General features: G+C 36.7%; 2 protein-coding genes across 2 annotated transcripts in view; both read left to right on the forward strand.

Moving 5' to 3' along the window:
• The first annotated feature begins 4,083 nt into the window (after positions 1-4,083).
• TLR1 (toll like receptor 1) overlaps positions 4,084-23,931 on the forward strand; it is a 53,555-nt gene continuing 33,707 nt past the window's right edge. Inside the window, exon 1 of the mRNA XM_015080496.3 lies at positions 4,084-4,221. The gene's annotated coding sequence lies outside the window, so the exon portion shown is untranslated. The remainder of the gene's footprint in view (positions 4,222-23,931) is intronic.
• Positions 4,086-22,849, forward strand: TLR6 (toll like receptor 6). Its single transcript, XM_015080495.3, is given in 3 exon segments — positions 4,086-4,221; positions 19,915-20,919; positions 20,922-22,849. Coding segments are annotated over 2 exon segments (2,385 nt in total). The 5' UTR covers positions 4,086-4,221; positions 19,915-19,982; the 3' UTR covers positions 22,370-22,849.

Here is a 23,931-nt window from a genome sequence, read left to right on the forward strand (position 1 = left end):
ATGGCAGGGGTGGTATTGTACTTGGATGGTGAGCATTGCTGAAATACTCAGTGAATGAAGGAATTGATGGGACTCTGTGGGTAATTGCAACCAGGAGGGGTAGGTTTCAAAGACTGATCTGGAGGTAGCAGTGAGAGTCAAGGACACCTACATCATTTCCAGGCCTGAGGTGTGAAGGGTGCAGTTGACGAAAACAGGGGCCACTAGAGCGCGATGTGTTTAGAATGACATTTACATCTAAGTGCCCTGATCCTTCTGAACTGGATCACCTGGAGAGCTTTTAAAATAATACTGATGCCTGGTGCCATCCCAGACCACTTAAGTCAGAATCTCTGAACATGTATGAGAGTTCCCGTTTCCTCATGATCTGACCAACATTTGGTATTAGATGTTTTAATTTTTGTCCATCCCAGGTGTGTACAATGGTGTCTCCTCATTGTCTTGTTTTGTATTTTCCCATATTCTAATAAGGATTCATTCCTTACTATATGTTGAATCTATTTCTTTTTACTTTTCTGTTATCCATCTGTTTATATCTTCGCTAATTTCCCACCATTGGGCTTATTACTCATTTTCCTATTGGTTTGTAAGAATTCCTAATATATTTTGGATATTAATACTTTTGTGGTTACATGTGTTGCAAATAATTTTCCTAGACTGTGACTTGTCTTTTTTTTTTTTAATTCAGCATATGTGGATTTTTTTAAAAAGTTTATTTATTTTTGAGACAGAGAGAGACAGAGCATGAACAGGGGAGGGGCAGAGATAGAGGGCGACACAGAATCAGAAGCAGCCTCCAGGTTCTGAGCCATCAGCCCAGAGCCCGACACTGGGCGAACTCACGGACCGCAAGATCGTGACCTGAGCCGAAGTTGGACGCTTAACCGACTGAGCCACCCAGGTGACCCAGCATTTTTGGATTTTAATACCAATTTTAAGTTATCAATTTTATTTTTAATGGTTTGTATATTTTATGATATAATTTTAATATAACCTGTTTTTAAAGCTGTTGATGGGGTGCCTGGGTGGCTCAGTCGGTTAAGCGTCTGACTTAGCTCAGGTCATGACCTCATGGTTCGTGAGTTCAAGCCCTGCATGTGGCTATCTGCTGTCAGCACAGAGCCCACTTTAGATCATCTGTCCCCCTCTCTGTGTGCCCCTCCCCAGCTCATGTGTGCGTGCACCCGCGCGCATGTGCGTGCTCTCTCTCTCTCAAAAATAAGCATTAAAAAAAATTTTAAGCTGTTGGTAAACAAAAGTAATTGTTGATTGACTTTTCCAGGGAAAGGAAGGCCAGTGTTTTAAAAAGTAAAAATCATCAAAATAACGTTTTGCTTCTCTATTGGGATAGTATATTTGCCATTTTTAGACTGTTATTTTACCTATCCCACTATGACACTTTTGTTTTTAAAAAATAAAACTAGGGGCGCCTGGGTGGCGCAGTCGGTTAAGCGTCCGACTTCAGCCAGGTCACGATCTCGCGGTCCTTGAGTTCGAGCCCCGCGTCGGGCTCTGGGCTGATGGCTCGGAGCCTGGAGCCTGTTTCCGATTCTGTGTCTCCCTCTCTCTCTGTCCCTCCCCCGTTCATGCTCTGTCTCTCTCTGTCCCAAAAATAAATAAACGCTGAAAGAAAAAATAAATAAAACTAATGCATGCAAATAGTAATAAAAAATTCAAAAGGGACAAAAGAGCATAAAATGGTGAATATAAAGCTCTCTGTTGGTTCTTCTGCTCAAAGGTAACAATTTCTTAATTATCCTCTCAGAAAAAAAAATATTTTTATGCATATATCAGCATAGGTATGTAGATTCTTGTATTAGTTTCCTGTGGCTATCATAACAATTTCCCATAAAATTGTGTGGCTTAAAACAGAGATTCATTCTCTCACAGTTCTGGAGGCCAGAAGTCCAAAATCAAGGTGTTGACAGGGCTACTGGTTTCTGATGCAAAACTCCAATCTCTGCCCATTTTCTAGCCTGCTCCTCTCTCTCTCCTTCCCTCCTCTGTGTGTCTCTTAAGGATAGGTGGACGGCAGCCTGGGGTAGTGCTGAAGCACACAGATGCTGGTGCTAGACTACGTGTGGATTCAAACCCCAGCCCCACCGGTGACCAGCACGCACAACGTTGATTGGACAGTTACCTGATTGCTCCTCCCCCAGTTTAAGTGAGGATAATGATAGTACTTACAGCATCTTTATGAGGGTTAAGTGAGGTAATATTTGTAAAGCACTCAGAACAATGCCTGGCAAGGAGATAACCTAAGTAAATAGACCAGATTTTATGAAAATGATAGCACACTCTCCATACACTTCTGCACCTTGCTTTTCTTCACTTATTAGTATATCCTGAAGTCTTTTCATCTCAACAAGGAAAAATGTAAGGCTTATATAGAATTCCAAAGCTCCTTAGTATTGTAACTTCTCTTGTGTTCCCTGTCCCACCCACTTTATATTCATTATCTTCCCTAAAAATCATAAGTACTCCCATTTTAGATAAATAAATGGAATCTTTGTGAGGTTAAGTAATTTGCCCAAGACCACAAAGCTAGTATTTGGCATTGTGAGTTCAGCCCAGTATGATCTGTTCCTCTGCCGTCCTGTCTTCCATGTTACCTGACTTCTGTGGGTTTTGTCATGTCCTTAAAGATGTTTCTCAGAATTATAACAGCTCCGAATAGCAGCATTATGAAATGTCCTAGTGAGGGTTTGTTAAGTCATTGTGCAATGTGACCAAATCTGTAGTGATGTGTCTGTGTGTGCGCACGTGTTGTGTGTGTAAATACGTGTGTGTGTTTTCTTCAAGGCTTTAGTCCAGTGTTGCTTAAAACTCCCTTAAAACCCCAGCTGGCCCCTTTCTCCTCTGCCTGTTGCACAAAGCTGGTTTCCCAGTGTCACAGATACCCACTACTCCCTAGCTGTTTCCTTTGGTTGGTCCATCAGAGACCCATCGGCTCCTTGCTGACCCTCCCCACCTAAGAAGACTTCCTGTTATGTTTGATGACTAAGAATGAATAGTAAGAAGCTGGCCTTCTCTTCCTCCTGAAAGCAGAAGTGATTCTTATCCAAATGTCTCACTTCGTTATGGGTCAGATTGTAGGGTCTTAACTTGTTTTTTGTATAGATGAGGTAATGCCAGAGAGTGATTATAGAATGGTTATTTAACTCATATGTTCATTTCTTTACATATTAGTCTTGATTAAGTGGAAAGTCTGGGGAATTGGATATCCTGGCTGCCTAAAGTATCTGGTTAACCAGACACCTTCTTTTTGTATTAACCTTTGTTGATTGTTCTAAAATTATTCTAAATGGCCTTTAGAAAATTGATTTTTAGTCCTGCAGCATCTGTGTTATTTATTATTCTAGAATTAAGAATTAATGCATTTAATAATACAAAATGTTGGGGGTGCCTGGGTGGCTCAGTCTGTTAAGCATCAGACTCTTGACTTCAGCTCAGGTCATGATCTCACAGTTTGTGAGTTTGAATCCCATGTCAGGCTCCTTGCTGACAGGGTGGAGTCTGCTTGGGATTCTAGCTCTCTCTCTCTCTCTCTCTCTCTGCCCCTCCCCCATTCTTTCTCTCAAAGTAAATAAACTTAAAAAGATAATAATACCCAATGTGGTCAGAATGTGGAGAAACAGGTTCACAACTTCCCCTAGATGTGGCTATATTATGTATCAACTACTAAACTTTCCTTGAAAGTTGATTTTTTAAAAAACAAATATTGGACCTAAGCTTATTCTGCTTTAGAGTATCTCATCCAGCTAAAATAATGCTCCAAAATTGCTTGATTATGGTGGGTTGCAATGATTTTGGAAATGTTAAATATCCTGATCATGGAAAACAGGCAGTGTTCAATAACTTTCTCCACTGGGTGACAATTTAACATTCTGGCTGCACACTTTGCAGATAAACATTACCTTAGAAAAAGCATTTTTTCTTCACACTGAAATTGTCCTAAGTCGTGTGCTCATACGAATTTAAAAATTGGATTACTGTTTTAGTCTGTAGCCCAGGAAAATCTGCTGGCCCACATGCTTGTCACGTGACTGTTGAAAGGGAAATTCCTGTCTAGGAGTAATTCCAGGAAGGTCCAACAGATGGCAGAAAACGGTTTCTATGGTCCTGCTCTACTTCCACGAAGGACGAGCAGTTTGTCAAGCACTTTTATCTTCCTGATCACTTAGAAGTTACTTTCTCTTCTTCTGAGAAGGAAACACGTTGGTAAGTAAAAAGGCTTTTATGGCTTTTTCAAATTGTGGAATAATTACTTCATATATGCAGGAAAATATCAACAATTACATAGGAAACAGGTACTAAAAATGTTTCTTTGAAATATTTGCAAGATGATTTTAGGTGTCTTTTTAAAAATGTTGTGAACGTCCTTGGGATTCACAAGGCGGATAAAAAGTAGGGGGTCTTTTTATGACTGTCTTGAAAAGGTATAAAAGTCACTAGCACTGCAGCCATAGTTCAGGGAAATACAGGATGTTGGTTCTGTTTTCGTCTACATTTCTCATCGCCTCTCTCCAGTTGGTCTCTTTCAGCAACATGCGCAGCAGTTTCTGCTGCTCCACAACTTACGTATTTTTGTAGTAGGCATGGGCATTTGATCTTCCCTGCACACGGCACTGTATTTGTTCCTTGGTCTCTGTCACTAATGTAGAAGTATTTTGAAAGCAGTGCTGTTCATAGTTCTATCCCTGGCTCCTGCCGCCTGGCACAGTGCTGGCACGTAGTGCCCTCTGAATAAACATTTATTAAATGGAGGAAGTGGCAGGGACGGGTCTAGCCCTGATTTCTTCCAGGTCTCTTATCTAAACATTGACAAATAAAGCAGTGTCTTTCTTGCATATTTGCTAACTTGACTACGGACTCACACTTAACCTCACTTAATATTTTTTCATCTTGTCTTTTTCATAGACTGAATTTTCATGGATCCTATCCACCACAGTTTCTTCCCCCTTGAAACAGGGCTTCTTCCATCTGTCTTTTTTTCTCCCTCTTTTTATTTGATGCATTAAAGAAAAAAAAAACGTTTACCTTTTATCTCTCTTTACTTCCTTTTAAAACAAATGATGAACTCTCTGAACTTCTGCTCCCTTTTTTCCCCTCTCCTTTATTTTTCATAAACAGAAAAGCTCCTGACTGGCTTGTTAAGTGTATACACGAGGAATCACTTGAGGATATAAATGCCCTTGGAGGAATATTTGTGTTTGGGGGGCAGGATGCTCACAGGGCAGCTGGTCAGCTTTCCGACAAGGTGGCTAAGTTTCAGTCCCCTGAACAGACACCGTGGAGGGACCTCTGGGTGGGTTCCCATCCACAGCGTCAACCATCTAGCATCGTGTGGAAGACGTTCTCTGTATATGTCGATACCCCAAATAATACAAGCATGCTTGTTTAAATATAAAATATTTTTACATTAGCTATATTTGAGGTAAATCTTTTGAGTTAAAAACAGTTCAAAATTAAAAATTTTGCAAATATACACAAAAGTATAAGAAAGAAAATTAAATGTATCTATGATTCAGAGATGCAGAGATAATGACTATTAACATCTGATATATTTCTTCCCATCCTTTTTCCCTAGGCTTTGTGTATTTTGTCAGATTTTATCACATTTTACAAAATTAGATCCTCCTACATGTACAATTTTGTATTCTCTTATTCACTTAATATTATATTATTTATAATTTATATTTAAAATAAATAGAAATAGAAATTATACTTATATAACATATTGCTTCAAAAGTGCAATATTTGAGGCTGCATGCTATCCCATGTTATAGGTTTAATAATTGATGAAACTATTTTCTACAGTAGACATTATCATTTTTTTCAATTTCTCATCACGCCAAGAGCATTTTCATAGCAATGTTTTTAGGTGTATTTCTGATAATTCCTTTAGAAGAAAATTCTGAAAAGTGGGATTGCTAAATTAAGGGTAGGCATGTTTTTAAGGAACTTATATATGTGACCAAATTGTCCTTCAAAAAGGTTGTACTAATTTTTCATTTCTGCCAGTAGTAAACAAGAGTTCTTATTTTAGTCCCACTTGCCAACACTGGCTGTTATATTTTTGAATATTTCAAATTTGGCAGGTAACAATAATACCTCTTTTTTTAATCTTTAAGAAATAAAAAATCCCATTTGATTCACTTTATCTTTTTACGGTTAAAAATCTTAAATTATAGACATCCTAACATTCCATCTGTAAGTGCTTCATTTTATATCTCTAAAAGAAGGATATTTTCCTACATGACCAAAGAACATTATAAAAAATTAACATTTATTATTTTTTAATAGAATCTAATACTGGGTTCATCTTAAAATCCTTTCTCCCCTTGTTACTCAAGTGCCTTCTTTGCTGGGTCTGTCTAAACTGATCATGATTCATCTAGATGTTATGTCCTATTTTGTTTTAATGTGCATTTTTAAAAATTGAAGTATAGTTGATATACAATGTTACATTAGTTTTAGGCATACAACATAGTGATTCAACAAGTCTAAATGTTATGCTATACTCACTATAAGTGTAGTTACCATCTGTCACCATAAAACCCTATTATAGTAACATTGACTATATTTCCTAAGCTGTACCTGTTATCACCTTGACTTATTCATTCTGTAACTATAAGACAATACCTCCCACTCCACTTCACCCATTTGCCCATCAGCCACCAGTTTGTTCTCTGTATTTATGGGTCTGTTTTCTACTTTTTGTTTGTTTATTCATTTGTTTTGTTTTTTAGAGTCCACATATAAGTGAAATTATATGATATGTGTCTTTCTCTGTCTGACTTACTTCACTTAGCATTATAGATCCATTCATGTTGTTGCAAATGTCAAGTAATAATTATGGTTGAGTCACAATTCCATTGTATAAATATACCACATCTTCTTTATCCATTCATCTGTGGTTGGACACGTGAGTTGCTTTCATATCTTGGCTTTTATAAATAATGCTGCAATAAACATAGAGTGCATTTTTATTTTTTGTGAGATTGGGCATAATTCATATTATTAACTATTGATTTTGAAATTTTTGGTAAATGTTCTGAGCAAATAATGTGTTCTTCTTAATTTTGATCGTTGAAAATTAAAAAAATACAGGTAACAGCTAAAAGGAAAATAAAATTCCCTTATAATCCTACCATGTAGAGATGATTACTATTAATATCTTGATATGTATCTTAATTTTTCCACATATATCTACACGTATTTATTGCTACCTGTTTAAAAAATAAACTTTATGTCACTTATATAAAGATAGTAGCAATTTCCCATGGAATTAGATTTTCATTATTTTTAAAGGCCATGTAGTCATATTTAGTTAAATGGAGATAGTAATGATTTATTTGACAACCCACTATTTTTAGACAGTTAGATTTCTTTTTCAAAAAATAATTTATTTTGTACTGACTGCTTTATCATACTCTTTTACTGGTTCTAACAGTTTTTCCATTACTTCTCTTGGATTTTACACACTAACAATCATATAATCTAAAAAGAGTGATATTTTTATTTTCTGCATTCCTGTATTTCTGTCTCTCATTTCCCTTTCACCTTAATTGCAATGGCTAGAACTTCTAGAACAGTGTTAAATAACAGTGGGCATCTTTGACATTGAATGTAACAGAAATGGCTTTAAGTTAGATACTTAATATATTTTTCATCAGGTTTTCAAAGTATCTCTTCTTTTTTTTTTTTTAATGTTATTTTTGAGAGAGAGAGAGAGACAGAGAGAGAGAGACAGAGACAGAGTGTGAGTGGGGGCGGGGCAGAGAGCAAGGGAGACACAGAATCCCAAGCAGGTTCCAGGCTCTTAGCTGTCAGCACAGAGTCCTATATGGGCTCGAATTCACAAACCGCAAGATCATGACATGAGTCAAAGCTGGATGCTCAACTGACTGAGGCACCCAGGTACCGCCCTTTTTTTCTTTAAAAATTTTTTAAATGTTTATTTTTTAGAGAGAGAGACCTAGCGTGAGCAGGGGAGGGACAGAGAGAGAGGGAGACACAGATACGAAAGCAGGCTCCAGGTTCTGAGCTGTCAGCACAGCCTGAGGCAGAGTTTGAACTCACAAACCCCAAGATCATGATCAGAGCTGAAGTCAGATGCTTAACCCACTGAGCCACCCAGGTGCCCCTCAACGTATCTTTTCAATATCTACTTTAATTAAAGTTGTGTATTTGGTCAAAGATGAATGCTAAATTTAACAAGTAAATTGTTAACATACATGGAGATGCTCATCTGTTCTTTTCCTTTTATATATTGATGTGTTATTGTCATAGATATGCTAATAATAAGCCATTCTTACAATATTAGAAACATATTAATTAATCATTATGTGCTATTCCTTCAGTACAGTGCTAGATGGATTAGGGTTTCTTCATTCTAAGCTTCTCCCCACCCTCAAATGATTGGAGTTTGTCTCTTTTGTTGTATTTTCTTTTTTTTATTAAAATTTTTTTTAACGTTTATTTATTTTTGAGACAGAGCATGAGCGGGGGAGGGTCAGAGAGAGAGGGAGACACAGAATCGGAAACAGGCTCCAGGCTCTGAGCGGTCAGCACAGAGCCCGACGTGGGGCTCGAACTCACAATCTGCGAGATCATGACCTGAGCCGAAGTCGGACGCTTAACCAACTGAGCCACCCAGGCGCCCCTCTTTTGTTGTATTTTCTAATAATTACTCTTAATTTTATAATATACATACTTAAACTTGTATTTTTCTTGAATTAACACTTTGAATTAACTTGTCTCTATCTATAGATTCTCCTCAATCAGGCAAGGATCACAACATACTTGTAGTTCACTCTTTCCCTCTCCCCCACTGTCTACTAATTCCCTTGTAATTATTGGCAATTTTAGTTCCAGATCATTATTAAAATTTTTGTCATCAATACTTATTGGAATTTAGCAATAAACTTTCCTACTTTCTTTGCAAAATATTCGTTTTAGCATCCCTGTTGTGGCTTTTTTGGGGATGGGGTGGTAAAGTTATCAGCTTATTTTTCAGAGGATAGTCTATCCTCTGGTAATTCAGATGGTGGATCTGTCTTGCATGTCTTTTAGTATTTCTTTCATATATTCCGTTTCTTATGCTTCTTGTACTATGTTTTGGGGAAATTCCTCTTCTTGGTCTTCTCACTAATTCTCACATCAGCATTGCTACTCTACAATTCAACTCATTTAATGAGTTTTCTATTTCAATGATTAAGTTTTTAATTTCTATGATTCCTACTCCATTCTTTTTTAGAATTCTTCTCTCTCTCTTAGGATATCATTATCAATCAATCCTCAGTATCTGAGGATACCATTGATAGTTTCCTTGGGTGTTAACTTCTCTTGTATCTTGAGTTTGGTTACTTTCTATTATAGGTGTTTGCTTTGTAAGTGCCATGCTTTTTGATTGTGCAACCCAAAATGTGGTTGAGGCTCCATATCAAACTGCTTCTTGATCTGTTTTCACAGCCTATTTATCAGGAGGGTGGACCAAAGTAGTCTGTATTAATTTTATATTGCTGCTATAGCAAATTACTGCAAACTTAGTGGCTTAAAAAACACATTTATTATCTTACAGCTCTGTAAGTTAGTACTCCAACATAAGTCTTTTTGGGCGTATATAAAGGTCTTGAAAAGATTACATTTCTTCCGGAGGCTCTAGAGGAGAATGCATTTACTTGCCTTTTTGAGCTTCTGAATGCTACCTGCATTTCTTGGGTCATGGCCCCTTCCTCATGGCAGCTCAAGTCCTTCTTACATCATATCACTCTGACCTCTTCTTCTGCCTCCCTCTTTAGTTTTTAAGGACCCTTGTGATTACATTGGTTCCACTTGAATAATCCAGGATAACTCTCTTATTTTAAGGTCAGCAGATTAATGAATTTAATTCCATTTTCAACTCAAATTCCCTTTTTCCATGTAATAGAATATTCACAAGTTCTGGGATGAAGAGTTGGACATCCTTTGGAAGTTAGTACTCTATCATAGTCCAATCTGCTTGTGGATCTCAGAGACTTTTCTTGGTTTCATTTTCCCTAAAGACTTTTCTTTCTTTTCTTCCTGTGTGTGCGTATTTTTTCCACAATCATTCTGGGGATTTAGAGCAAGAGGAGAAGATTAGAGTATGTGCATATCACCCTGTTGACTCTCATACTTTCTAATGTTTGCAATTGAAAACGCAATGTTTTTGATGCAGAAAATGTTTAGGACATTTAAAAAAATGGTTTAAAAAGTTTATTGTGGGGTGCCTGGGTGGCTCAGTCAGTTAAGTGTCTGACTTTTGGTTTTGGCTCAGGTCATGATCTCATCGTTTGTGAGTTCTAGCCCCACATTGGGCTTTGTGCTGACAGTGTGTGGAGCCTGCTTGAGATTCTCTCTCCCTCTCTCTCTGCCCCTCCCCCACTCACTCTCGCTGCTTCTCTCGCAAAAATAAATAAACTTTTTAAAAAATTTTATTTTTTACCCAAAAATATGACTTTGACAATTTCTGCTTTGGGGTATTTATTAAAAAATTTGACTTAAGAATCAATATTAGTAAATGCTCCATGAAACCTGGGGACTTAGATATATAATATACTTTTTTTTATAGAGTCTAAGTCTCTATTAAATCCTTTATTAATTATTTCATCCAAATCCTCCTATGATTGTTTTATGCTGTTTGATCTAATTGTAACCCAAAGAAATGCACTAAATGTTTTCACTATCAATATCTCCTTGTGTTTTTAGCATTTTTACTTTGTAAATTTTGATGCAGTTATTCACTATGTAGGTGTTCTTATCTGTTATGTTTTCATTGTGGGCTATTTATTTTTACCAGCATGAAGTAGTAGCCTCTTTTATTCTCATTGCCCAATTCTCTGATACTTTGACCTAATGGAGTATTATATATACAAACTGTAATTTCTGATGATACGGCTCCCTAGTGTTCTTATCTTTAACCCCTTTACAAGTATTGTATGACTTGCACATCTCAGAATGTAATATGTACCCTCAAGTCCCTCCCTACTTTTTTCCCCCCAGTTTTATTGAGATAATTAACATACAACACTATAAATTTAAGATCTGCAACATAATTGTGTATATATGACCACTGCAAAATGGTCACCGCAATAACGTTAGTTAACACATCCATCACCTCACATAATGATCTTTTATTTTTGGTTGTAAGAATCTACTCTATTAGCAACTCTCAAGTATATAATACACTGCTGTTAACTATAATCACCAGGCTGCACATTAGATCCCCAGAACTCATTCATCCTTATATCTGGAAGTTTTTAACCTTTGACCAACATCTCCTCATTTCCCCTGTCCCCCAGACCTTGGCAACCCCTTCCCTTTCTACTATCTGTTAGGCTTTTTTAGATTCTACATATGGGTGAGATCATACAGTATTTATTTTCTCTGTCTGACTTTATTTCCCTTGGCCTAATGCCCTTAAGGTCCACCCATGTTGTCAAAAATGGCAGAATATCTTTCTTTTAATGACTAAATAATATTCCATTATATCTATTTCTATCTTTCTCTAAATATCTCACATTTTCTTTACCTATTTATCTGTCAGTGGATGCCTATGTTGTTTGCATGTCTTGGCTATTGTGAACGATGCTGCAATGAGTATGGGGATGCATGATTTTCAAGACAGTGATTTCATTGCTTTCAGATATATGCCCAGAAATGGGATTGCTGGATCAGATGGTAATTATATTTTTAGTTTTGAGGAAAAAATTAAACATTAAAATGGAAACTCCTTACTGTTTTCCACAATAGCTATACCAATTTACATTCCCACCAATGGTGCACAAGGGTTCCCTTTTCTCAACATCTTTGTCAACACAGGTTACCTTTTGTCTTTTTGATAATGTCCATTCAAACAAGTGTGAGGTGATAGTTCATTGTGGTTTTGATTTTCATTTTCCTGCTGATAGTGACAATGAGCATCTTCTGATATGCCAGTTGGCTATTTGTATGTCTTCTTTAGAAAAATCTCTACTCAGGTCTTCTGTCCATTTTTTAATAAAATTATTTTAAAATTTTTATTATTACTATTACTATTATTATTATTATTAGCTATTGAGCTGTATGAGTTACTTATATATTTTGGATATTAATCCCTTATCATATATTTGTTTATTTTTGTTTTTGTTTCCTATAAAACATAGGCAGATGGTGTCAGATCCCAAAAATTATTGCCAAGACCAATGTAAGGAAGATTTCCCTCCGTGTTTTCTTTTAGAAGTTTTATGATTTCAGGTCTTATAGTTAAGTCTTTAATCCATTTGGAGTAATTTTTTTTGTAAGTGGGGTAAGATAGGAGTCCACTTCTTTTACATGTGCATATATCCAGTTTTCCCAACACTATTCACTGAAGAGACTACACTTTCCTTATCAAGTATTTTTAACTCTCTTGCCAAATATTAGTTGACTGTGTATGCATGGGTTTATTTCTAGACTCTTGATTCTGTTCCATACTATTTGTCTGTTTTTATGCTAATAACATACAATACCATACTGTTTTGATTAGTACAGCTTTGTAGTATAGTTTGAAATCAGGAAGTGTAATGCCTCTAGCTTTATTCTGTCTTAGGGCTGCTCTGGATGGTTGGAGTCTTTTGTAATTTCATATGAATTTTAGAATTCTTTTTTCTGATTTTGTTAAAAATGCCATTGGAAATTTAAGAGATTGCACTGAGTCTGTAGATGACTTTGGGTAATGTGGACATTTTAACAATTTAACAATTTGAAGAATTTACCAATTCTGATCCATGAATATGGGTATCTTTTTATTTATTTGTGTCTTCTTCAACTTCTTTCATCAAAGTCTTATAATTTTCAGTATACGGGTCTTTCACCTCCTTGGTTAAAATTATTCCTAGGTATTTTATTCTTTTTGATGCATTTGTAAATGGGATTGTTTTATTTCTTTCTTTTTCAAATAGTTTGTTCATGAATAGATATGCAACCGTTTGTAAGTTGGTTTTGTATCCTGCAACTTTACTGAATTTAATAGTTCTTGGAGTTTTTTTTTTTATGAAGTCTTTCAGACTCTCTAAATGAAAGATCATACATCTGCAAACAGAGATATGCGAACAGAAAGAGGAATAAAATTCTTTCCCACCCTTTGTCAGGAAGTCTATTTTCCTGAGACAAAGGTAGAGTATACCATGTTTTCCTTAATATATTCCTGATACCTCTCATGAGTGTAGATGCTTTTGGATCCCTCCATTAATTTTCTACCCTTCTTTGTTTTTGGTGGCAAGGTGAGTTTTAAAAGTTTCTGTGTTTTCATGGCTGTTTTGCTGGCAATTGGGAGAGGTTCTACAAGAGAAGAAGTGAGGGACTTTTAACCATATGCCATTTTGTAATGAAATTCTCCAACCCAGAAGAGTTTTACGTTTTTCAAAGACTGGTTAATTGAAACACTACTTATCTCTTAACTATTTTTCTATTTCCAATATACCCTTAGATGATGAACAGTGGATCCTTTTGTTAATAAAACTGAGCAACAAGTAGTCAAAAATCTGCTTTCAATTATTCCTGCTACACAAGGTCCTACTTAAGAAATGTTGTTGTCTGCTCTTGTCTCCTGGGAGCTTCTAGATATTTACTTGTGGAGATCACCTCCTGAATGGGGTAGAGTGAACCTCACATTCCAACCGTTTGTACCAGTTCCAAGTATGGGGTCTGTGGGTTCATGCACCAGCCTCCACCCTTCAGACAGTAATCTTTCCTCATTCACTTAGCATCAGTGTCATGAATATCATTGTCTGTAATTTGTCATAGTACAGTGAAACTTTCTGGGCTCTGGAAAAGCTGTTATCTCTTATATACAGCAGCTCCAAATTTACATGCTTTCTGACTTCTTCATTGTACTTTTTAATATCTCTCTATCTTTTCCTGTTTTTTCAGTGTGTCAGCTGTAGGAACTTGATGTATTCAGATTATCATGTCTCTCTCAATTTGTTGCTTTTGGTCTGATATGAGTTGGAAAAAACACATATCCATTTTTATGGGAATTGTGTCAATGAATGAGATCCTATGACTAAAAAAAAAAATTCCTGTGTCCACAAAGAGTAGAGTATATGTTATCTTGTCTACCTTTTCCCGGTTTGTAAGAATACTTCTAACGTCTACCTGTAGGTGGTTCCTAGGCAGGTGTGGTTGTGGGCGCTCCAGTGTATGTGCAGGATGCTGCCCAGGGGCCATCCCAGCTGCCATTGCTGCTTTTAGGATACTGCAGTTGGAGTTAGGCAGCTGTGGAGCCCCATCTGTCCTGCTAGCTTGTGTTCCCTGCAGGAGCTCATAAATTATTTTCCACGCAGATCAGAGCTGGAATGGTATAGACTCATGAGTGTATTTCTTAGTCTCTGAGACTAGCTTCTTGCTTGCCCTTTTGCACAATTATATCCCCACCCCTTTGTCTCAGTCACAAGCATGGGATCTGTGGGCTGGTGTGCCTGCTTCCACCCCTTCACCAGTCATGAATGCCCAGTTTGGACTATATTAATCATATCTTTTTAACAGTGGTATCACCTGTGCCAGCCCAGCCACAACTGGTTTTGGTGAGGTGCAAGTCATGGAGGTGGAGGGAGTAGGTGGTTCTTCCTTGTGACACAAACTTGGCCTTATTCTAATCTTCACCCTCACAAAAGGACTTATCCTGTCATGTGCCACAGAGATTTAGCCATCAAGCCACAGGTGGATTGGCTTTCCAACTTGCCACCCACCTTCCTCTCTGTTCCTTTTATCTCATGTTGCCCTGGCCAAACTGGGTTGAGGATCTGAAAGTCTGGCCAGTGGTGGGCATGGCTTCACAATGACCATGATGAGTTTTTCTCAGGCTCACCTAGTCATTCAGACTCACAGCCCCAATAGGCCACACTTTGTCCATTTTTCTCAGAAAGATATAGGAGAGGAAATACAACACAGGCTTCGTACTTTCGTACTTCTAGTTCATACACAGTCCTTTTAGCATGGATGCTGTTTACCATTCAAGAGTCATTTTACCCAAAAGTAATGTTTTTGGTAACACAGTGGACATTTTACATGTGTCAGATTTTCAGAAAAGAGCTAGAAAGTTAATCCTATGTAAGATTAGTCACTAGAGAAAGAGATAAATGGGTTTGTTAACCCTTCACCCATGAGCAGTCACGGGTTGTAGCAGATGGCAGAGTTATGGCCAAATTGAATACTGGTGTAGACTCTTGAGAATGTCTTGTAGTTTCTGGCAATAGCTCCTTGATTGCCCTTTTGTACAATTTTAGATTCTCAAAAGGAGTGATATAATATTTTGGAGGGATAAAAGGACTGCCCTTTAAAAGAGAATAAAGTATTCTCTGAGTCCAAAGAAAAGAGACCATAGTCACATAGTTAACTTCTAAGACAGTTGATTTAAGACTTTGTCTAGTAAGTCAATGCCCATGTTTCTTCAGAAACCATTTATATTAACTTCTTCTCCTTTTTTATCCAATTTTTAAAATCCTTTGTGATTTTATTTTTGTGTTTGGTGTAAGAAGTGGTCCAGTTTTCCCAACACCATTTGCTGAATAGACTGTCTTCTCCTCATTGTATATTCCTGCCTCCTTTATTGTAAATGAATGGGCCATGTAAATGTGGGTTTATTTCTGGGCTCTCTATTCTGCTGTATTGATCTATGTGTCTATTTTTGTGCCAGTATCGTTTTGGGTTTTTTTGTTTTCTTTCTTTCTTTTTCTTTCTTTCTTTCTTTCTTTCTTTCTTTCTTTCTTTCTACTACTAAAGCTTTGCAGTGTATTTTGAAATCTAACACTGTGATACCTCTGCTTTGTTCTTCTTTCTTAAGATTTCTTTGGCTATTCAGGGTCTTTTGTTGTTCCATACAAATTTTCATATTATTTGTTCTAGTTCTATGAAAAATGATGTTGGCATATTGCACTAAATCTGTAGATTGCCTTGGGTAGTATGGACATTTTAACAATATTGATTCTTCCAATCCATAAGCATGGAATATCTTTTAATTTTTTTGTGTCATCTTCACTTTCTTTCATCAGTGTTTTATAGTTTTTAGAGTGCAGACCTTTTACCTTCTTGATTAAGGTTATTCCTAGGTATTTTATTACTTTTGGTATAATTATAAATGGTATTGTTATTCTTAATTTCCAATTGTACAGCATAGAAGAAATGGATAAAATCCATTTGTAATAACCTACTGAAAGAGAATCAGGAAGAAGAAAATGTGAATAGACTGATTGCTAGCAATAAAATTGGATCAGTAATCAAAAAACTCCCAACAAACAAAAGTTCGGGACCAGATGGCTTCACAGATGAATTCTAGCAAACTTTAAAGAAGAGTTAATATCTAGTCTTCCCAAACTATTCCAAAAATAGAAGAGGAAGAAAAGTTTCAAAATTGATTCTATGAGACCAATGTTACCCTGTTATCAAAACCAGATAAAGACACTAAAAAAAGAGAGAACTACAACCCAGTATCTCTGGTGAACATAGATGCAAAAGTCCTCAATAGAATATTAGCAAACTGAATCCAATAATACACTGAAAAAAAAATCATTGACCACTATCAAATGGGATTTATTCCAGGGATTAAGTGTGGTTCAGTATTTGCAAATCAATCAGTGTGATACATCACATCAACAAGAGAAAGGATAAAACCATAGGATCATCTTAATAGACGCAGAAAAAGCATTTGACAAAGTATAACATCAATTCGTGATGAAAACTGTCATCAAAGTGGGTTTACAGAGAAAATACCTCAACCTAATAAAGGCTTTATATGAAAAACCCACAGCTAACATCATACTCAATGGTGAAAAACTGAGACCTTTTCCTCTAAGATCAGGAACAAGTCAAGGATGTCCACTCTCACCACTTTTATTCAACATGGTACTGGAAGTCCTAGCCACAGCAATCAGACAAGAAAAAGAAATAAAAGGAATCCAAATTGGCAAGGAAGAAGTACAATTTTCACTACTTGCACATGACATGGTACTATATATAGAAAACCCTAAAGAGTCCAACCAAAAATTACTAGAATTGATAAATGAATTCAGTAAAGTCACAGGATACAAAATTAATATACAGAAATTTTGATGCATTTCTATATACTTTTCTGTTTAAATTAATGGACTCTATTTTTTTAGAGCAGTTTTAGTTTTACAGAAAAATTGAGTAAATAGTTCAGAAAGTTCTCATGTACCCCTTCTCCACTAGACAGTTTTTCCTATTACAACATTTTGCATTAGTGTGGTATATTATATAATAGATATATTAGTATTAACTAAAGTCCATAATTTACATTTGGATTCAGCCTTTGTGTTATATAGTTCTGTGGGCTTTGAAAAATGCATAAGGTCATATATCCACAATTATAATATCATATGGAAGGAACAGTTTTACTGTACTAAAAATCCTCTGTGCCCTGGTTATTCATCCCTCCCTCTCCAAAACCCTAAAAACCACTGATCTTTTTATCTTTAGTTTTGCCTTTCTACGAATGTCATAGAGTTGGAATTATACAGCATGTAGCCTTTTCAGATTTGTTTCTTTTACTTAGAAATATGCCTTCTGGTTCTTCTATGACTCTTTGTGGCTTGATCACTTATTTCTTTTCAGGACTGAATAACATCCCATTGTTTGGATATACCACAGTTTGTTTACCTTTCAACCCACTGAAGGACATCTTGTTGCTTTCAGTTTTGGGGAGTTATGAATAAAGCTGCTACAAACATCTACATGCTTTTTTTGTGGACTAGATTTTCAATTCATTTGGGTAAATACCTAGGATTGTAATTGCCAGAGAATATGGTAAGAGTGCACCTAAGAACCTGTCAGACTGTCTTCCAAAATGTCTGTACCATTTTGAATTCCCACCAAAAATGAATGAGAATCACTGTTGCTCCATACCCTTACCAATATTTGGTGTGGTTTCAGGATTTTGGCCATTTTAATGGGTGTGTAATAGTATCTCATTGTTTTAATTTGCAATTCTCTGGTGACATCTGATATTGAGTATCTTTTCATATGCTTATTTGCTATTTGGTGAGGTCTCTGTTCAGATCTTTTCCCCATTTTTAAACTGTGTAATTTTCTTATTGCTGAATTCAAGAGTTCATTGTATATTTTGGACACAAGTCCTTTATCAGATATGTGTTGTGTAAATATTTTCTCCCTGCCAGTGGCTTGTTTTTTCATTGCCTGAATTGTGTCTTTTGCAAAGTAGAAAAATTTAATTTTAATGAAGTCCAATTTAACAATGTTTTCTTTGATGGATTGTGCTTTTGATGTTGTGTCTAAAAGGTCATCTCCAAACCCAAGGTCACCTAAATTTTCACCTATATTATCCCCTAGAAGTTTTCTAGTTTTATGTTTTACATTTAGGTTTATGATCCATTTATGGCTAATTTTGGTCAAAAGTGTAATACCTGTGTCTAGATCCTCTCTCTCTCTCTCTTTTTTTTTTTTTTTTTGCATATGGATGTCTAGTAGTTCTAGCACCATTTGTTGAAAAGACTATCTTTTCTTTACTGAATTGCCTTTGCTTCTTTGTCAAAGACCAGTTGGCTATATTTGTGTAGGCCTATTTCTGAGTTATTCATTTTGGTCCATTGATCTGTTCATTCTTTCACCAGTATCATACTGTCTTGATTACTGTAGCTTTATAGGAAGTCTTGAAGTTGGGTAACGTCACTTCTCAGTTTCCTTTTTTTTTTTGTTTATTTTATATTTGAGAGAGATAGAACATGAGCCAGGGAGGGACAGAGTGAGAGAGAGAGAGAGGCACAGAATCCAAAGCAGGTTCCAGGCTCTGAGCTGTCAGCACAGAGCCCAACACGGGGCTCGAACTCGAACTGTGAGGTCATGACCCGAGCTGAGGTTGGATGCTTAACCGATTGAGCCATTCAGATGCCCCAGGTAGTGTTAGTTCTCTAATTTTGTTCTTTTCCTTTTTCTCCTATAAATGGGTAATAGTTTATAATTTATTTGCATGCCTCTGTTGTTTAAAGTAGGCATTTTGAATATTATAATGTGGTAACTCAGGTTCTCCTGTCTCCCAGGGTTTGCTGTTGCTGATTGTCATGGGAGTACTGTTGGCTGTTTGTTTAGTGACTGCTCTAAACTATTTTGTAAAGACTATATTCTTTGTTATGTGTGGCCATTGTATTCTGTGCTTGATTCACTTAGTGGCCAGCTAGTGCTTTGATAGAGATTTTCTTAAATATCTAGAGATAAAATGAAACAAAACTTTGGATTTTTGTAGATTGGTTCTGTGTGGAAACATTTCCTGGATGTTTATCCAGGCTGTTTACAACTCTGCCCTAGCTTTCACTTTTGGCTTTCACAGAGCCAAAGGTCAACCAAAGGTGAAAGTTTAGGATTTTCTTAGCTCTTTTCTGAACACGCATCCAGCCCTAGACATGGGTGGCTTTCTAGATTTCCTGGTTCACATGGAGATTTCCAAAGACTCTTATCTACCACGTATCTCTTTTGTAAGCTTCTTCCTTCCCTGGCTTTTTGATGTGTGTGCTGTTTGTCACATTTGCTATTCCTTGTTCCAGTGCCTGTGGCTAGTATATTTGCCTATAAAGATTTTCAGTAAACATTACCCAGGAGGTTTCTCCAGCCCTGAGAAAGTTCTGAAAATGGTGAAACAAAGCCAAGCCCCTGAGTGCATCCCTCAGAGAATGCCTAGACAGGTTAAAACACAGAAGCACAATTTTTTGATGATAAGGTCTGTATTGCCTCCCCTGGTACCAGCAAGCTGCATAACTGGAGAATATATCACATTTAATTATGCAAACAGAAATGACTCTGATAGTGAATGAAAAGATCACTGGGATTTTGTGTTAGGAAGTGGAGGTCTGAGAGCAATCATCCAATATTTATATGTCTTAATGTATATTGTATTTCTAGAATTTGGACACATATCAAGATGCCCTGAAGAACAGCACAACCCTTTGGGGAATAGCCTTTTAAACATCATGACCAAAGACAAAGAATCTATCACCAGAAGCTTTTGCTTTGTGTACATTTTGACCTTAATAGTTGGAACCATAATCCAGTTCTCTGATGAAAGTGAATTTGCAGTAGACATGTCAAAAATGAAACTTACGCATGTTCCAAAAGACCTGTCACCAAAAACCAAAGTCTTAGATATATCTCAAAACTACATATCTAAGCTTCACATCTCTGACATTAGCTATCTCTTAGGGCTGGAAGTTTTGATACTTTCCTATAATAGACTCCAGTGCCTCGATTTTAGCATTTTCAAGTTCAACCAGGATTTGGAATATTTGGATTTATCTCACAATCAGTTGCAGAAGACCTCTTGCCACCTTATCAGGAGTCTCAAGCATTTAGACCTCTCATTCAATGACTTTGATGTCCTGCCCATCTGTAAGGAATTTGGCAACTTGACGCAACTGAATTTCTTAGGATTAAGTGGTACAAGGTTACGACAATTAGATCTGCTACCAATTGCTCATTTGCATCTAAGTCACATCCTTCTGGATTTAGAAGGTTATTATGCAAAAGAAAGTGAAACAGAAAGTCTTCAAATTCTGAATACAAAAACACTTCACCTTGTTTTTCACCCAAATCAGTTATTCTCTGTCCAAGTGAACATATCAGTTAACAGTTTAAGGTGCTTACAACTGACTAATATTAAATTGAATAACGACAACTGTCAAATTCTAATTAAATTTTTATCAGAACTCATTAGAGGCCCAACTTTACTGAATTTTACTCTCAAACATGTGGAAACAACTTGGAAATGCCTGGTTAGGGTTTTTCAATTTCTTTGGCCCAAACCTGTAGAATATCTCAATATTTACAATTTAATAATAGTTGAAAGCATTGATGAAGAAGATTTTACTTATTCTAAAACAGCACTGAAAGCATTGAAAATAGAGCATGTTACAGAGTTTTTATTTATTCACAGACGGTGTTATATACATTTTTTTCTGAGATGAACATTATGATGTTAACCCTATCAGATTCACCTTTTATACACATGCTTTGTCCTCAGACATCAAGCACATTTAAATTTTTGAACTTTACCCAGAATGTTTTCACAGACAGTGTATTTCAAAACTGTTCCAAACTAGTTAGATTGGAAACCCTTATCTTACGAAAGAATAAATTAAAAGGCCTTTACAATATAGGTCTCATGACTAAGCATATGACATCTTTGGAAATATTGGATGTTAGTTGGAATTCTTTGGAATATGATAGACATGATGCAAATTGCACTTGGGGTGGGAGTATAGTGGTGTTAAATTTGTCTTCAAATATACTTACTGACTCTGTTTTCAGATGTTTACCTCCTAAGGTCAAGGTACTTGATCTTTATGATAACCGAATAAGGAGCATTCCTAAACTAATCATGAAACTAGAAGCTTTGCAAGAACTCAATGTTGCCTCCAATTCCTTAGCCCACCTTCCTGACTGTGGAGCTTTTAGCAGCCTTTCTGTACTGATCATTGACCATAATTCAATTTCCAACCCATCAGCTGATTTCTTCCACAGCTGCCAGAAGATTAGGTCCATAAGAGCAGGAAACAATCCATTCCAATGCACCTGTGAGCTAAGAGAATTTATCCAGAATATAGGCCAAGTATCAAGTGAAGTGGTAGAGGGTTGGCCTGATTCTTATAAGTGTGACAATCCAGAAAGTTATAAGGGAACCCCACTAAAGGACTTTCATGTGTCTCAGTTATCCTGCAACACAGCTCTGCTGCTTGTCACCATTGGGGTCACTGTGCTGGTGTTGACTGTTACTGTGACTGCCCTCTGTATGTACTTTGATCTGCCCTGGTATCTCAGGATGGTGTGTCAGTGGACCCAGACCCGGCACAGGGCAAGGAACCTACCCTTAGAAGAACTCCAAAGAACCCTTCAGTTCCATGCTTTTATTTCATACAGTGAACACGATTCTGCCTGGGTGAAGAATGAACTGGTACCTTACCTAGAAAAAGAAGACCTAAGGATTTGTCTCCATGAGAGAAACTTTGTTCCTGGCAAGAGCATTGTGGAGAATATCATCAACTGCATTGAGAAAAGTTACAAGTCCATCTTTGTTTTGTCTCCCAACTTTGTTCAGAGTGAATGGTGTCATTATGAACTCTACTTTGCTCATCACAATCTCTTTCATGAAGGATCTAATAATTTAATCCTGATCTTGCTGGAACCCATTCCACAGAACTGCATTCCCAGCAAGTATCACAAGCTGAAGGCTCTCATGACACAGCGGACTTACTTGGAATGGCCCAAGGAGAAGAGCAAACATGGACTTTTTTGGGCTAATATTAGAGCTGCTTTTAATATGAAGTTGACATTAATTGCTGAAAACAATAATGCAGAAACATAAAAAATCAGGAAATTCAATTTAAGAAACCATCATTAACTTGGATTCTGATGAACATGATGATTTTAAGTTTCTGTCTAGATGATACCTCTATTATATCTACACATTCTGGAAGACTAAATGAAAACTAGGTTTTAACGAAGCTGAGGACCAAGGCTGGAGGCTGAGGTGGTGCTCAAACTTGCCTATTACAGGTAGCTCAGTCTCTTCTGGTTCAACCATTCAGTTTTGAGTGGAAACACACAAGTAAATGGTCATTCAAGGACCTTTCCTCTCCCTTCTCCTTTCCCAAAGAGAGTCTGTGTGAGCAGGAGTTTATGGGACTTTATGGCAGCAAGGAAAGTCAAACTCAGAAGTGTACCCAATGGCCCTTGGAGTGTCCTATGGAGCCTCATTGAACTCGGGTGAGCTTTGTCATCCTGTTCAACTTTGGAGCTTGGGAAAAAATTAGACCATTTATGGAAAATAAAGAATTTTTGTTCACATCTGAGGAAATTATTAAATTTCTGACGCTGTCACACAAATATGCAATTAACCAGTGGGGACTCATGACATAATAATTTATATATATAAAGGAAAATACAGTTGCCCCTTGAACAACATGGGTTTGAATTACATGGATCTGCTTGTAGTTCTTTTTTTTTTTTTAATGGACTTTTTACAGTACAGTACTATAATTATATTTTCTCTTCCTTGTGACTTTCTTAATGTTTTCTTTTTTATAGTATATTTTATTGTGAGAATACAGTATTTAATACATGTAACATCCAAAATGTATGTTAATTATTTATGTTATCGGTAAGGCTTCTGGTCAACAGGAGGCCATTTTGAAGTTATTAAGGTAAGTTGAGGTTATTGAGGTAATTAAGTTTTGGGGCTGTTAAAAGTTATACACAGATTTGTGACTACACAGGGGGTCAGCACCCCTAACCCTCATGTTGTTCAAGGGTCAACTGTATAGCCTTTAGTTACAGGCTGTTAAGGACAAAGACATGGATTTATTTGTTTGCAAAGGAAACTCTGAGCCAACTTTATTTGTAACTGGTTATTGAATAGGAGTTTTCTGGTTGTCTTAGTTTTAGCAAATGCCTCAAAGCTGACAAAAGGTAATAAATGCCACCACATTTTAAGTGGAGATACTAGACATAGCCAGGCTGGATGTATTAAAGAATAGCAGAAAGAGCCTTGTAACTACCAACACATACCACCTATCTCCAGAATAGATTCAAAAGGGTGGTTAGATATCATTAAGTAGAGGTTCTAGACCTATGGGGAAATTGCTTTGGATTTCTTCCAAAGGTAAATGAGAGGGTCTCTAAGCATAATATAAAAGTATCCTGGCATCCCACTCTCAGCCTGCAGCTTGTAGAATAACAAGAGTACACAAATTCAGTGCATGATGTGAGAGCTCTTGGAAGAGCCTGATGAGTGTCCCTGGGAGTTTTGTGGCAGGGGTGGGGATTGTGCACATAAAGATTGGTAAATAATGTTTTGAAAATATAGGTGCTTGATAAATTTTGTTGAAATGCATGGATGAGTGCTACCCACCTAGAGAATTCAGTAGG

Source organism: Acinonyx jubatus, chromosome B1 (assembly GCF_027475565.1).
Source record: "Acinonyx jubatus isolate Ajub_Pintada_27869175 chromosome B1, VMU_Ajub_asm_v1.0, whole genome shotgun sequence".
Taxonomy (NCBI): Eukaryota; Metazoa; Chordata; class Mammalia; order Carnivora; family Felidae; genus Acinonyx; species Acinonyx jubatus.